At 36.8% G+C, this 14,116-nt stretch overlaps 1 protein-coding gene across 1 annotated transcript in view; it reads right to left on the bottom strand.

Moving 5' to 3' along the window:
• Window positions 1–14,116, bottom strand: part of PKHD1 (PKHD1 ciliary IPT domain containing fibrocystin/polyductin) — a 469,171-nt gene that overhangs the window by 172,661 nt on the left and 282,394 nt on the right. The window contains exon 52 of the mRNA XM_023212993.1: window positions 2,400–2,537. Within this exon, the coding sequence (XP_023068761.1) occupies window positions 2,400–2,537 (138 nt within the window). The remainder of the gene's footprint in view (window positions 1–2,399; window positions 2,538–14,116) is intronic.

Here is a 14,116-nt window from a genome sequence, read left to right as displayed (position 1 = left end):
GTTTAATATCTCTCTGAAGAAGGTTCTACTGTTATCCTACATATGTTGCAGATGAAGAAATGAAGGTGCCCAGAGGTTGACTTGCTGAAGGTCAAACAGCCAATAGGTGGCCAAGGTGGATTTGGTCCCTCCACCATCTGACTTAGAGCCCATTCTGTTAACTGCTATACTCCTTTCATTCTGTTCAGAATAGGCAGATCCCACCTGGGAATAGTTCTTTCTCCCTGGCTTTCAGAGGAATTAAACAAAACAAAGTTGTGTTTAGAGGCAATGCCAGCAAGGAATAGGGAATCTCATAATAATCTATGGGAAATGGGGTGTACAAATTTATAAAATTTTTCTGAAAAGCAATTTGGCAGCATGTATTAAAAACCTTTAAAAAATGTTCTTATCCTTAGGCCCATTAATTTCATGTTTAAAAGCCCATCCTAAGGAAATGAAGATATGAATAATGATTTAATTATTGAATGTTCATTGCAGAGTGAGTTACAAGGACAAAAATCTGAAATAACTTAGATGCTTAACAAGAGAAAAATGGCTAAATTATTATACATGCATGCATATGTATATATTCCCATATATTATATAATGTTGAAATCATTAAAGTTGGGCCTTTGAAATATAATGAGTTGTAGAAATTCTTACATTGTTTATACAGGATCAAAAAAATCAAAGTATATGCCCTATGTTTTGAAATATATGCATGTGTGTGTGTGTGTATATGTAAGAAAAAAAATGATTCTGAGATAAAACACCAAAATATTAATTGTGGTTATATTTGCACTTGGAAATATTTGCACTCGGAAACTTTGATCACTTCATTTCCACCATATAGTTCTCTTTGTTTTCCTGTATTTGCAGTTTTGTACCATAAGCTAAAACAAAATACTTAAAACAGCAATAACTATGAACCATGGTTATAAACTGTATGACCTAAAACAGAAAAGATTCAAGAAGATGTGAATGAAGTGCTATAGAATTAAAAGGAGTATGATACTTGTCCTGAATGGCTCAAGGGGAAGAGCCTGAACCTATGGAAATTGGAGGAAGATAGACTTTAGCTTAATGGAACAAAAATAATTCTAATAGGATTTTAAATAGTGGGAACAGGTTGCCTTGAAAGGTTTTGATTTTTTTGTCACTGGAAGTATTCAAGAAAAGGATTGACCATATTTTTTCAGAAATCTTTTTACAGTGACTTAACCTTTGTTCCGGTAATTAGATCTAGAATTTTCTCCCAACAGAGATTCTAGAATTTTCTCCCAACAGAGATTCTAAAATTTTCATGCTACCTAACAATGATATCTAAATATTTCCTTACCACCAGAGATACACTTCTTTGGACTATGATATGATTTTTTTTTTCTGGGAATTCTCTTTTAATCTTCTTCCTGGGGCAAAGTAGAATGCCTTACTAAAGTTCTAAAGTAGCTCCTTTGGAGACAGGGTACATGTCTTTTCAGCATTTATACCCATCGCTTACAACAGTTCAAAGTATATTGTCTACCCATAACATTTCAGGTTTTTTTAATTAAGTAAGCCAAATCTGGTTAATATACTACCCCAGATCCATTCCATTCTGCCTGTCCTGGGGCCCCAGTAACATGATCCGCTTCCCAGCAAGAGGAGCCTCATCTCCTGGCATCTGGTCCTTCCACTAGCTACCCAGGGAGCCACAAAAATAACAAAGTCAGAGGAGTTCATGGTGTGGAATGGGCCAGGTGAGATGCTTGCCTTCTCCTCACTACCTCCCCCATATTGTCCCAAGATATGGAAGTTCTAGTAAGGCTTCTCTCAAGATATCCCACATAACCAAGCAAACCAAGCATGCTTCCTCGAGAAGCTATGACTACCTTGTATTTGCTTTCCCTCCCTTTCCTCTTCACTTTTCTTTTTCCTTCATTCTCACATCTTTGGGATTATTTGTCCTGGTAAAGTGCTAGCACATAGCTTTGCTTTCAAGTATATTTTCTCAGGAAATTGTTACGACAGCAATTGAAATTTTATTGTGAGTTAGTTGATCAGATGATATCAAATCCATCCTATGATATCTTCTGAAAGAGTGAGTTAAAGGCATATTCTGATACAAAGAAAACCTACTGGAAGAATTGATCTGTAGCCTGGAGGAGGTGGAAAAAAAAAAAAGCCCTGGAATGAGCAGCAGCAGGCGGACCAGAAACAGCCTGGTAGCGCACCGGCATGAGAGACTGACCAATACAAGCCACCTCTGATCACATGTAAAACTTGCCAAAGAGTAACTTCACCAGTACACTCACTACTACCTTAACCCTCCCCAGACTCTGTTAAGCAACCTGCTTGATGATACCATTTGTTTCCCGGAGCCCCTTCTCACAGAGTATAATTCCCAACATGCTTGCAATCCTTGTGCCTTTACTCACCAACTTTCAGCTCCCCTCCTGCAATGACCATGCATGCCACACTCAAAACATTGCTTCTGTTCACAGGGAAGTCTAAGGTACCCATCACATACAGTCCTTTGAAGAATGGAAGATCTGTATCCACAAGGACAGTTCTGTCTGTGGAAGAAAAAGAAATTGCTCAGATGTGTCACAAAAACAAGAATTACGTCTTTTATTCTAGGATTCTCCCAACAGTTTGGGAGCTGCATACAGTGTCATGTAAACCAGGACAGGTATAGCAACTGGAAGAAAAAACAGTCTGCAAAAGGCTAGGCCTTACTGAACAGGAAAATAAGTTCTGATTGATAAATGCTACCATTGCATAACACACCATGTTCATGGACAAAATGCACTGCTTATGCACCAAACAGCAGCCTCGAGTCTACTGCAGTGGAAACACACAGATCGAATGAGCTCCCTACCCTTTGTTCCTGTATCTTCACTTTTGATTCTAGCTTCAGGGATATACAGAGCAGTAGACATGACATTGGCCTCTGAAGGCAGACTATTTGGATATGAATACCAATTCTGCTACTTACTAGCTGTCTAGGCAAATAACTTTATCGCTCTGTGCCTCAGTTTTCTCATCTGTGGAATGGGAATAATACTAAAATTAACTGTTTTGTTCATAGGACTTTTGTGAGGGTTAAATGAGTTAATAGATTGAAAACGCTTATACAATATTAGTAAGCTGTCTCTAATTCCCTAAGTCACATTGTATAAGGCAAAGTACATGGTGCATGCTTAATAAACACTTGATGTTATTATTTTTACTGTTGTCCCTTAGCTTGCCATGCTTATAGAGCTTACTGGACAATTTAAAATCATTATGTTCTATTTCTCCTTTCATAAAAGCAGTCTTCATATAACTTCAGAAGAAATAATCATAGCTTTTGCCTGGGATTTACTATAGAGTAATATATAAATACAACATTTTCATTTAAAACAGTAAGTATTTCATGTATGCCAAAGCATTGTGTTACTTTTTGAAATTTAGCAGTAATTCAACACTAATTAATGACATCAAATAAAGATTTTCGCTTAAATTTCTAGTGCCATAATCACCAACACATGTAAAGATTTATAAGGAATTCTTTTGTTAATATCATCTCATCTCTCATTCTAGGAAACAGTGCACTTGCCCTTCTTAAGGACATGCCTAAGCAAATTAACTTGTCATGAGTTGTCTTTCCTAGCCCCTCCCTGCTTCCTGCATTATAAGAATGGCCATGCCCTCCTGTGGCAGAGATTATAGAGTTGTAAACCAACCATTTCTCTTGTTTTCCTAAGTTCACAGACTACGATTTCCACCTCCTTTGAAGGTAGATGAAGTCATGTGACTGAGTTGTAGCCAATAAAATGTGGGAAGAATTAAAGTATGACATCTCTAGGCCTGGTCCATTAATTCTGTATGCCTTTTCCCTCCCCTTTTCTCTCAGTTAGATGTAGAGCAGTGGTTCTCAAAGTATGGTCCTATCCCATCAGGATGCAAAGCAAGCACTAGTTCTGCTAGCAAGATATTCTCTCTCCTCGCTGGCTCCACCACTCTCCCTAGGGAAACAACCTCTCTCTTTTACACTTCAGTAACACACTGTACATACATCTATCAGAGTACTGAGACACATTATTCAAATTATATACATACACTATGGTATGTGAGGAAGTAACTGTCACTGGGCTGATCCTCGGTGTGATTGACTTCCTCTCCCACTCTGACTTCCTTAAGTGAAGAGATTATTCTTTTTCTTTTTAAATTCCTAGTGTTTTTGCAATACTGAAGATACTAAATAAATGTCATCTAGATCTGTTGAGTTTAATCCCCTACATACCTTAAATTCAAGAGCTCATTGGTGACTGGTACAAAATGAATGATCAAGCTAAACAGATAAAAATAAATCTATATCTTACTCTCATCTCTAGCACTTTTCAAAACATTCAAATAAAAGAGTGAAGTACCTAGAGAATGTTCTAGGTTTAGCATACATTTTATGGGTTCATGACTTTAAGAATTATTTGAAGCAAAATTTGTAAAAAAAACAAGAGGGCTTTGCCTCTAATTTATTTACTTATTTATTTAATTTTTATCTTTCATTTTAAATTCAGGGATACATGAGCAGGATGCGCAGGTTTGTTAACACAGGTAAACTTGTGCCAGGGTGGCCTGCTGCACAGATCATGCCATCACTCAGGTATTAAGCCCAGAACCAATTAGCTATTCTTCCTGATCCTCTTCCTCCTCCCACCACCTGCCCTCTGACAGGCCCCAGTGTGTGCTGTTCCCTGCCTTGTGTCCATGTGTTCTCATCACTTAGCTCCCACTTACAAGCAAGAACATGTGGTATTTGGTTTTCTGTTCTTGTATTAGGTTACTAAGGACAATGGCCTCCAGCTCCATCCATATCCCTGCAAAGGACATTATCTCATTCCTTTTTATGGCTGCATAGTAACTCATTATATCCATGTACCACATTTTCTGTATCCAGTCTATCATTGATGGGCATTTAAGTTGATTCCATGTCTTTGCTATTGTGAATAGTGCTGCAATGAACATATGTATGCATATGTCTTTAAAACAGAATGGTTCTATTCCTTTGGGTATATACCCAGTAATGGGATTGCTGGGTCGAATGGTATTTCTGCCTCTAAGTCTTTGAGGAATCCCCACACTGTCTTCCACAATGATTGAACTAATTTAAACTCCCACCAACAGTATAAAAGCATTCCTTTTGCTCTACAACCTTACCAGCATCTGTTTTTTGTTTTTTTAGTAATAGCCATTCTGACTGGTATGAGATGATATCTCATTATGGTTTTGATCTGCATTTCTCTAATGATCAATGATGTTAAGCTTTTTTTCATATGTCTGTTGGCTGCATGTATATCTTCTTTTGAGAGGTATCTGTTCATGTTCTTTGCCCACTTTTTAATGGGGTTGCTTTTTCTTGTAAATTTAAGATCCTTATAGATGCTGGATATTAGACATTTGTCAGATGCATAGATTGCAAAATTTTTCTCTCATTCTGTAGCTTGACTACCCTGATGATAGTTTCTTTTGCTGTGCAGAAGCTCTTTAGTTTAATTATATCCCATTTGTCAATTTTTGCTTTTGTTGCAATTGCTTTTGGCATCTTATCATGAAATCTTCGCCTGTGCCTATGTCCTGAAACCTGGTATTGCCTAGGTTTTCTTCCAGGGTTTTTATAGTTGTGGGTTTTACATTTAAGTCTTTATTCCATCTTGAGTTGATTTTTGTATATAGTTTAAGAAAGGGGCCTAGTTTCCATTTTTTGCATATGGCTAGCCAATTCTCCCAGCATCATTTATTAAACAGGAAATTCTTTCCCCACTGCTTGTTTTTTGAGGTTTGTCAAAGATGAGATGGTTGTAGGTGTGCAGTCTTGTTTCTGCCTTCTTTTTTCTGTTCCATTGGTCTATGTGTCTGTTTTGTACCAGTACTGTGCTGTTTTGTTATGCTATTTGGTTACTGTAGCCCTGCAGTGTAGTTTAAAGTTGGGTCATGTGATGCCTCTAGCTTTTCTCTTTTTGCTTAGGATTGCCTTGGCTATTCGGACTTTTGTTTGGTTTTACATGAATTTTGAAATAGTTTTTACTAATTCTGTGAAGAATCTTAATGGTAGTTTAAGGGGACTAGCAATGAATCTATAAATTGCTTTAGACAGCATGGCCATTTTCATGATATTGATTCTTCCTATCCATGAGCATGGAATATTTTTTCATTTGTTTGTGTCATCTCTGATTTCTTTGAGCAGTGGTTTGTAGTTCTCCTTGAAGAGGTCCTTCACTTTCCTTGTTAGCTGTATTCACAGATATTTTATTCTTCTTGTGGCAGTTGTGAATGGGAGTTCATTTGTGATTTGGCTCTTGGTTACTGTATAGAAATGCTAGTGATTTTTGCACATTGATTTTGTATCCTGAGACTTTGCTGAAGTTGCTTATCAGTTTAAGAAGCTTTGGGCTGAAACAATAGGGTTTTCAAGCTGTAGGATCATGTCATCTGCAAACAAAGATAGTTTGACTTCCTCTCCTCCTATTTAAATATGCTTTATTTCCATCTCTTGCCTAATTGACCTGGCCAGAACTTCCAATATTACGTTGAATAGGAGTGGTGAGAGAGAGAGCATCCTTGTCTTGTGACAGTTATCAAGTTATCAAGGGGAGTGCTTCTGGCTTTTGCCCATTCGATAGAATATTGGCTATGAGTTTGTCACATATGCCTTTTATTATTTTGAGGTATATTTCTTCAATACTTAATTTGAGAGTTTGTAATTTGAATGTATGTTGAATTTATCAAAGGGCTCTTCTGCATCTATTGAGATAACTATGTGGTTTTGGTCTTTAGTTCTGTTTGTGTAGCGAATCACATTTACTGATTTGCATATATTAAATCAACCTTGCATTCCAGGGACAAAGCCTACTTGATCATGCTGGATAAGCTTTTTGATGCACTGCTGGATTCAGTTTGCCAGTATTTTGTTGAGAATTTTTGCATTGTTGTTCATCAATAATATTGGCCTGAATTTTTCTTTTTGTCATATCTCTGCCAGGTTTTGGTATCAGGATGATGCTGACCTCATGGAATGAGATAGGGAGGAGTCCTTCCTTTTTAATTCTTTGGAATAGTTTCAGTAGAAATAGTACCAGCTCTTCCTCACAACTCTGGTAGAATTCAACTGTGAATCCACCTGGTCCTGGGATTTCTTTGGTTGGTAGGCTATTTATTACTGCCTCATTTTCAGAATTCATTATTAATCTATTCAGGGATTCAATTTCTTCCTGGTTCAGTCTTGGGAGGGTGCATGTGTCCAGGAATTTATCCATTTCTTCTAAATTTTCTATTTTATGTGCAAGAGGTGTTTATAATATTCCCTGAGGGTTGTTTGTGTTTCTCTGGGGTCAGTGGAAATATCCCCCTTGTTGTTTCTGATTGTGTTTATTTCAATCTTCTCTCTTTTCTTCTTTATTAATCTAGCCAGCAGTCTATTTAATTAGTTTAAAAAAAAAAAAAAAACAGCTCCTAGATTTGTTGATTTTTTGAAGGGTTTTCATGTCTCTATGTCCTTCAGTTCAGCTCCCATGTTGGTTATTTCTTGTCTTCTGCTAGCTATGACATTTGTTTGTTCTAGGTTCTCTAGTTCTTTTAGTTGTAATGTTAGATTGTTAACTTGAGATCTTTCTCGCTTTTAGATGTGGCCATTTAGTGCTATAAATTTCCCTCTTCATGCTGCTTTGGCTATGTCCCAGATATTCTGATACAGTATATCTTCATTCTCATGAGTTTCAAATAACTCTTTGATTTCTGCCTGCATTTCACTATTTACTCAAGAGTCGTTCAGGAGAAGGAGGAGGTTGTTCATTTCCATGTTGTTGTGTGGTTTTGAATAGACTTTTTTTTTTTTTTTTTTTTTGAGACAGAGTCTCATTACTCTGTTGCCCAGGCTAGAGTGCAGTGGTGTGATATTAGCTCACTGCAACCTCTGCCTCCTGGATTCAAGTGATTCCCTTGCCTCAGCCTCCCGAGTAGCTGGGATTACAGGCGTCTTCCACCATACCTGGCTAATTTTTGTATTTTTAGTAGAGACAGGGTTTCACCATATTGCCCAGGCTGGTCTTGAACTCCTGACCTCAGGCAATCCACCCACCTCAGCCTCCCAAAGTGCTGGGATAACAGTCATAAGCCACCACACCTGGCCTTGAATAGATTTCTTAATCTTATGTTCTAATTTGATTGTGCTGTGGTCTGAGAGACTGTTATTATTTCAGTTCTTCTGCATTTGCTGAGAGTGATTTACTTCCAATTATATGATCAATTTTAAAGTAAGTGCTATGTGGTAATGAGAAGAATGTATATTCCTTTGTTTTGGGGTGGAGAGATCTATAGATATCTATCAGGTCCACTTTATCCAGAGTTGAGTTCTGGTCCTGAATATCTTTTTTAATGTTCTAAATTATCTGTCTAAGATTGTCAGTGGGGTGTTAAAGTCTCACACTATTATTGTGTGGGAGTCTAAGTCTCTTAGAAGGTCTCTAAGAACTTGCTTTATGAATCTGAGTGCTACAGTATTGGGTGCATATATATTTAGGATAGTTAGCTCTTCTTGTTGAATTGAACCCTTTACCATTATGTACTGCCCTTGTCTTTTTTCATTTTTGTTGGTTTAAAGTCCATTTTGTCAGAAACTAGGATTGCAACCCCTGCTTTTTTCTGTTTTCCATTTGCTTGGTAAATTTTTCTTCTTTCCTTTATTCTGAACCTCTGTGTGTCTTTGCATGTGAGACAGGACTCTTGGAGACAGCACACTGATGGGTCTTGGTTCTTTATCCAGCTTTAAAAGACTCTGTGTTTTTTAATTGGGGCATTTAGCCCATTTATATTTAATGCTAGTATTGATATTGTATGTATTTGATCCTGTCATGATGATGCTAGCTAGTTATTTTGCAGACTTGTTTATGTGGTTGCTCCATAATATCACTGGTCTGTGTATTTCAGTTTTTGTAGAGACTGGTAATAGTTTTTCACTTTCATATTTAGTGTTTCCTTCAGTTCTTATAAGGCAGATCTGGTGGTACCAAATTCCCTCAGCATTTGCTTATCTGAAAAGGATCTTATTTCTCTTTCAATTATGAAGCTTAGTTTGTCCAGATAAGAAATTCTAGGTTGGGGGCCAGGTGTGGTGGCTCATGCCTGTAATTCCAGCACTTTGGGAGGCCAAGGCAAGTGGATCACTTGAGGCTAGAAGTTCAAGACCAGCCTGGCCAACATGGCAAAATCCTGTCTCTACTAAAAATACAAAAATTAGCCAGGCATGGTGATGCATACCTGAAATCCCAGCTACTTGGGAGGCTGAGGCACAAGAATTGCTTGAACCTGGAAGATAGAGATTGCAGTGAACTGAGATCATACCACTGCACTCCAGCCTGGGTGACAGAGCAAGACTCCATCTCAAAAATAAATAAGAAAGAAAGAAAAAGAAATTCTGTCTTGGAATGTCTTTTCTTTAAGAATGTTGAATATTTGCCCCCAATCTCTTCTGGCTTACAGTGCTTCCATTAAGAGGTCTGCAGTTTGTCTGATGGGCTCCCCTTTGCAGGTCACCTGGCCTTTCTCTGGCTGCCTTTAACATTTTTGCTTTCATTTTGACCTTGGAGAAGCTGATGATTATGTGTCTAGGGAATAATCTTCTCATACAGTATCTTACTGGGGTTCTCTGCATTTCCTAAATTTCAATGTTGGCTTGCCTAGTTAGGTTGGGGAAGTTTTCCTGAATGATATCCTAAAATATGTTTTCCAAATTGGTTCCATTCTCCCTGTCTCAAAGTAAGAATTTTAAACAAATTGATTTTTATCTGTTCCAACCTATAGCACATTCAACCAATATTCAGCTATTAAACCTGATTGTACAAAACAATAAAATTTGTTGAACTAATGCTGTCTCTCATCCACAGAGTACTCACACATTCACATAAAAGTATGATAGTGGTGCTTTTAGATGTATTTCTCAGCTAAAATATGATAAGTACATGAAGTTTAAATTATACCCCTTTTAGAAAAAATTTTTCCTTTTAATTGCCCTACCAACTCCAAATGTACCAACAAATTTCCCATGAATCACACGAAGACTATTACAACCACTTGCAAACAGGAATGTAGCTGATGTTCTCACTTTTATTTTCTCAGGACCTAGAAGAATAATATTTATCCCATAATAGATGGTCAAAAATAACACCACACACACACACACACACACACACACATGCATAAGTAAACATGTGTGTGCACACACATAAATTCCAATAGCTATCAGAGGAAAAGTATAGAATGAAGACAAGAAGAGAAACATTAGTCTTACTTCTTTTGGTGCCACACTTTTCACTTTGAAATTCCCTGGATTCATCTCCCCATTTTTTCTTATTTATTCCTTTCCTTTCCTATAATGTGACAAATCTTGATGGGTGCTAGGAATTTAAAGATGAGCGAGTCATGTTTCCCACCATCAGATGAAGACAGGTATATATACGAATAAATAATGTGATATACTTGAAATGATGACATACTTTTTAATTACATGGGGGTTAACTCTGTTTTTATTCCCAGATGCTTCAAACTGGAGTCTACCAATGTGTCTCTTATAAGAAAATTCTGCTAAAATAAAATAAGCACGTGGCATACAGAGATTTTCATAAAGGAATTCTCCTTGTATCACAATAATAAAGATTTCAGCTAGTCACATGAGAAAAAGAATTCACCCTAATGTAGCCTCCAGAGCAGATCATCTGCAGGTCTAAATTGACCAGTCCTCAGCTACAATGACACTTGCAGAGGATTTCTCTTTTTCCCAGGAGTCAAAAGCTGGCATCTATGTGCCACATTTTCTAGAAGTAACATCCTTTCCATAAAATTACTCAAGATATTTCAGAGCAATCACTCAGAAATAGTTATTTATACAACTCACGTAATAATATACGTGATGGATCACCTCTAATTTAAGTGTGTTCCAGTGCTTTCCACCCTGTCCTGCCTTGGCTACAGATATTCCACCCTATTCTGTCAGTGACCAATCTATCCTACTTGAGAGAATGAGCACTGGCATATGGAGGGAACCATCTGGAATTTCTGTTGCTCAATGGGTGGCTGATGGGGGAGCTGATCTGGAAAGAGGCTCCAAAAAGAATTAATGAGTTCCAGATGTAATTAAAGACTGCTTTTCCCCCCAAAGGGGCTCAGGACTAGCCATGGGGTGGTGCTTCTTGGTTCCGAATTACACCCTTTAACCACTTGTTCATCCGTCAAGCACTAAACACCACCATCTTTATCCTTTTGTGTTTTGCCAAGCAGTGTTTTGGCTTTTTGGCCTTTTCTTTTCCTGAAAGTGTTCTATTTTTACAATTAGAACACTAAAGCTTTAAAAATAATATCCGGAAAGTTAACAATAAGGAGAAACCCCTGAATTTTTCCATGCACCAAATGCAACAACAACAACAAAAAAGACTCAGAGTTTCATTAGAAATGCATTAAGTAGCCTCAAGACCAGAAAACCTGAGCCAGACTGAAAGACAGATGTCTCTGAAAGAGGGGTGGGGCTTCTTTTGTATCAAGAACAATTTGACTACCACAGTTACAAAGCATTCCATATAAGTTCAACACTAGATTTAAACTCACTTTTTTTCCCAGCAAAGTTAGGGAATCAAGGTCACTATTGTGTAGCATTCCAAGGGTCTGACACTTGTCTAAATCCTGTCGAAATGAGATCAAGGGCAAAGGGCACAGATCCTGGGAATAATGATGGGGTCACATGAACAGGCATAATTTAGGGCAGGCAGACCCACTGCTTGTATGGTATTCACTGTATCAGGCCCCATAACTTAGGTGGTGAAGACAGTTTCCACTACAACCCTGCTATTGTCAGGAAAGCAGCCTATACTGACTTTGGACACAGCTCAGACTTCTGAGGGAGAGCAATTGCATGCCAAGCAGAGCAGGACATACAAGGACTATTTGTGGCCTTGTTATTTTCCTGTACCTTCCATAATTAATGGGTTTCTTTTTCTACACTCAGCCTTGGCCCCTATATTTTCTATTAAATATGTGAACCAAAGGAAAAGTAAATTTTAAAGCCATTTGAATCACCACTAAATGATCTAATCTTCCTTTGTAGAAAGAAAATATTTTTAGCTCCAAAGTGACTACTTTAAATATACATTTTACACAATGATTGGTGATATTTTATTTCTTTTGTGGTCTTGTTTAACTTTGGAGGCATCTAACAATTTATCTAAATAGTCTATCATAATTTATAAAGATGAATGATACATTCAAGGAAAGTATTCCTAAAATAGAATGGAAACTCTTATACATAAATACTTCATAGAGATGAAAGACGAATATGATTGAAAATTAGTGTCAAGTAGACTAATTTACTGAGATGATGGTATTTAGTTCTCTAGAGTTCATTCTCTTGTAGAAAAAGCTGAACAGAGATGTGCTAGAAGATAAGAATGCAGCCTTTCTATAACTAAACTCTTTCCAAAGAGTTGCTAGCTTTATAGTCTGCCTTTTTCATCAAATCCACACAGGTGGTTTCTTTATTCTACTCTGCCTATCATTTTTTTTCAAACTGCTCTTAAAAATAGGCAGAAGAGGCAGTTTCAAAGTGCCCAGAGGCACACAAGCAAGACTAAAAGCCAGTTTCCTAACACCTTGAAGAAAAACCATCTGCTGGCCTGATTGTATGTGTGTGTGTGTGTGTGTGTGTGTGTGTGTGTGTGTGTGTGTGTGAGAGAGAGAGAGGAGGATGGGAGGGGAGGAGAGAAAAATACCTCTTCTCACTCTCACCTCATGAGAAGAGTCCCATTTAAACTTTGGACAATAAATCCCCATCCCACTCCCCACATTCTTTCTGTCTTTTTCAATCACACACAGACATGCATAATTCCCATAGTAGAATAAACATTTTAAATTATGATATTTTAATTGATCAATAAAATGTTTAACATACAATGTTTATTTCTTCCTCTAGTCTATACCATCTGTTCTTCAAAAATATTTTGAATCTATTTAATAGGAAGGTTTTTAAGTAAAATTACCAACTGTATCAGATCAGTCCTCTGCATCCCAAATTCTGAAAGGAAAATACCAGAAGGTGCTGCTGTTTTCATAAAAATAGAAAAGATTCTGTGCCTTCTCTCATCCCAGTCTTTATTATTATTGTTTTAAATCTAGAGACAGTGCTGCTGTTCTCTTCATTAGACTTCAAAGAAATCAGAGTGGTTGACATGGCACTGCTATTTAAACCAAGGTCCACAGTTGTCACCTTGCTCAGATGGCTCAAGGCAAAAACAACAACAACAACGACAATCAAACAAACAAAAAACCTAGACCTTGCAATCCCCAGAAGACCTAAAAAGGAACAATATGCATTTTGATAAACTTTAGTTCTGATGTTAAACTACAGTTTGGCTTTATTCACTTAATTCTATCACTTCCATACATTGTTAATGAATTCCAACTAACACGAGGTTTGGGGATAAAATCCCTCTCCAATCCTGTAGCGAATAATGCTTAATATGTGAAGAGGCATATACTGGCAATTCTCAGGTGATCCAATTATTAAATTTTTACATGTTACAGTTGGTTTTAAAGCCAAACTAAGCACTTATTTTCCTACGTGGGTTTTTGTTTTGATTTGTTTCCTTAAGAAGAATGATCAAAAAATATGATCAATTTTTAGTAAATAAATATATTTTATACTTTTACCCTGAATAGAAAAATATGAATATCTATGAAATAAGTGATTCATTCCTGAATGATGCTGTTTAGGCAAAGGTCCAGATATCAAATATTATATCAAATATGTTTATTTCTCCCCATCAGGTCTTTTTTGAAAAATAAATCTTCTCTTTTTGTCTCTGCTTGACACTAGACAGGTCAATATATCCAAAAAACTATGAGATTCTTTAATTTTTCTCGGTGTTATTGACTTCTTTTTTTAAGTTCTCAATTGTTTCTTCTGCAGGAAAAGAAACCCAAAAGATTATTAAAATCTTAAAAATAAGATGCTTGTATCCTTTTTGTTTTTTAAATATACATATATCAATTATAATTGATGTTTAAGAGAGAGTTTAAAATATAGTATCTGACTAACAAATATTTAGTAAATAATCTATACTTTCTATTTTAA

Source organism: Piliocolobus tephrosceles, chromosome 5 (genome assembly GCF_002776525.5).
Source record: "Piliocolobus tephrosceles isolate RC106 chromosome 5, ASM277652v3, whole genome shotgun sequence".
Taxonomy (NCBI): Eukaryota; Metazoa; Chordata; class Mammalia; order Primates; family Cercopithecidae; genus Piliocolobus; species Piliocolobus tephrosceles.
Note: the sequence above shows the minus strand (reverse complement) of the source record. Positions and strands in the feature narration are given on the sequence as shown.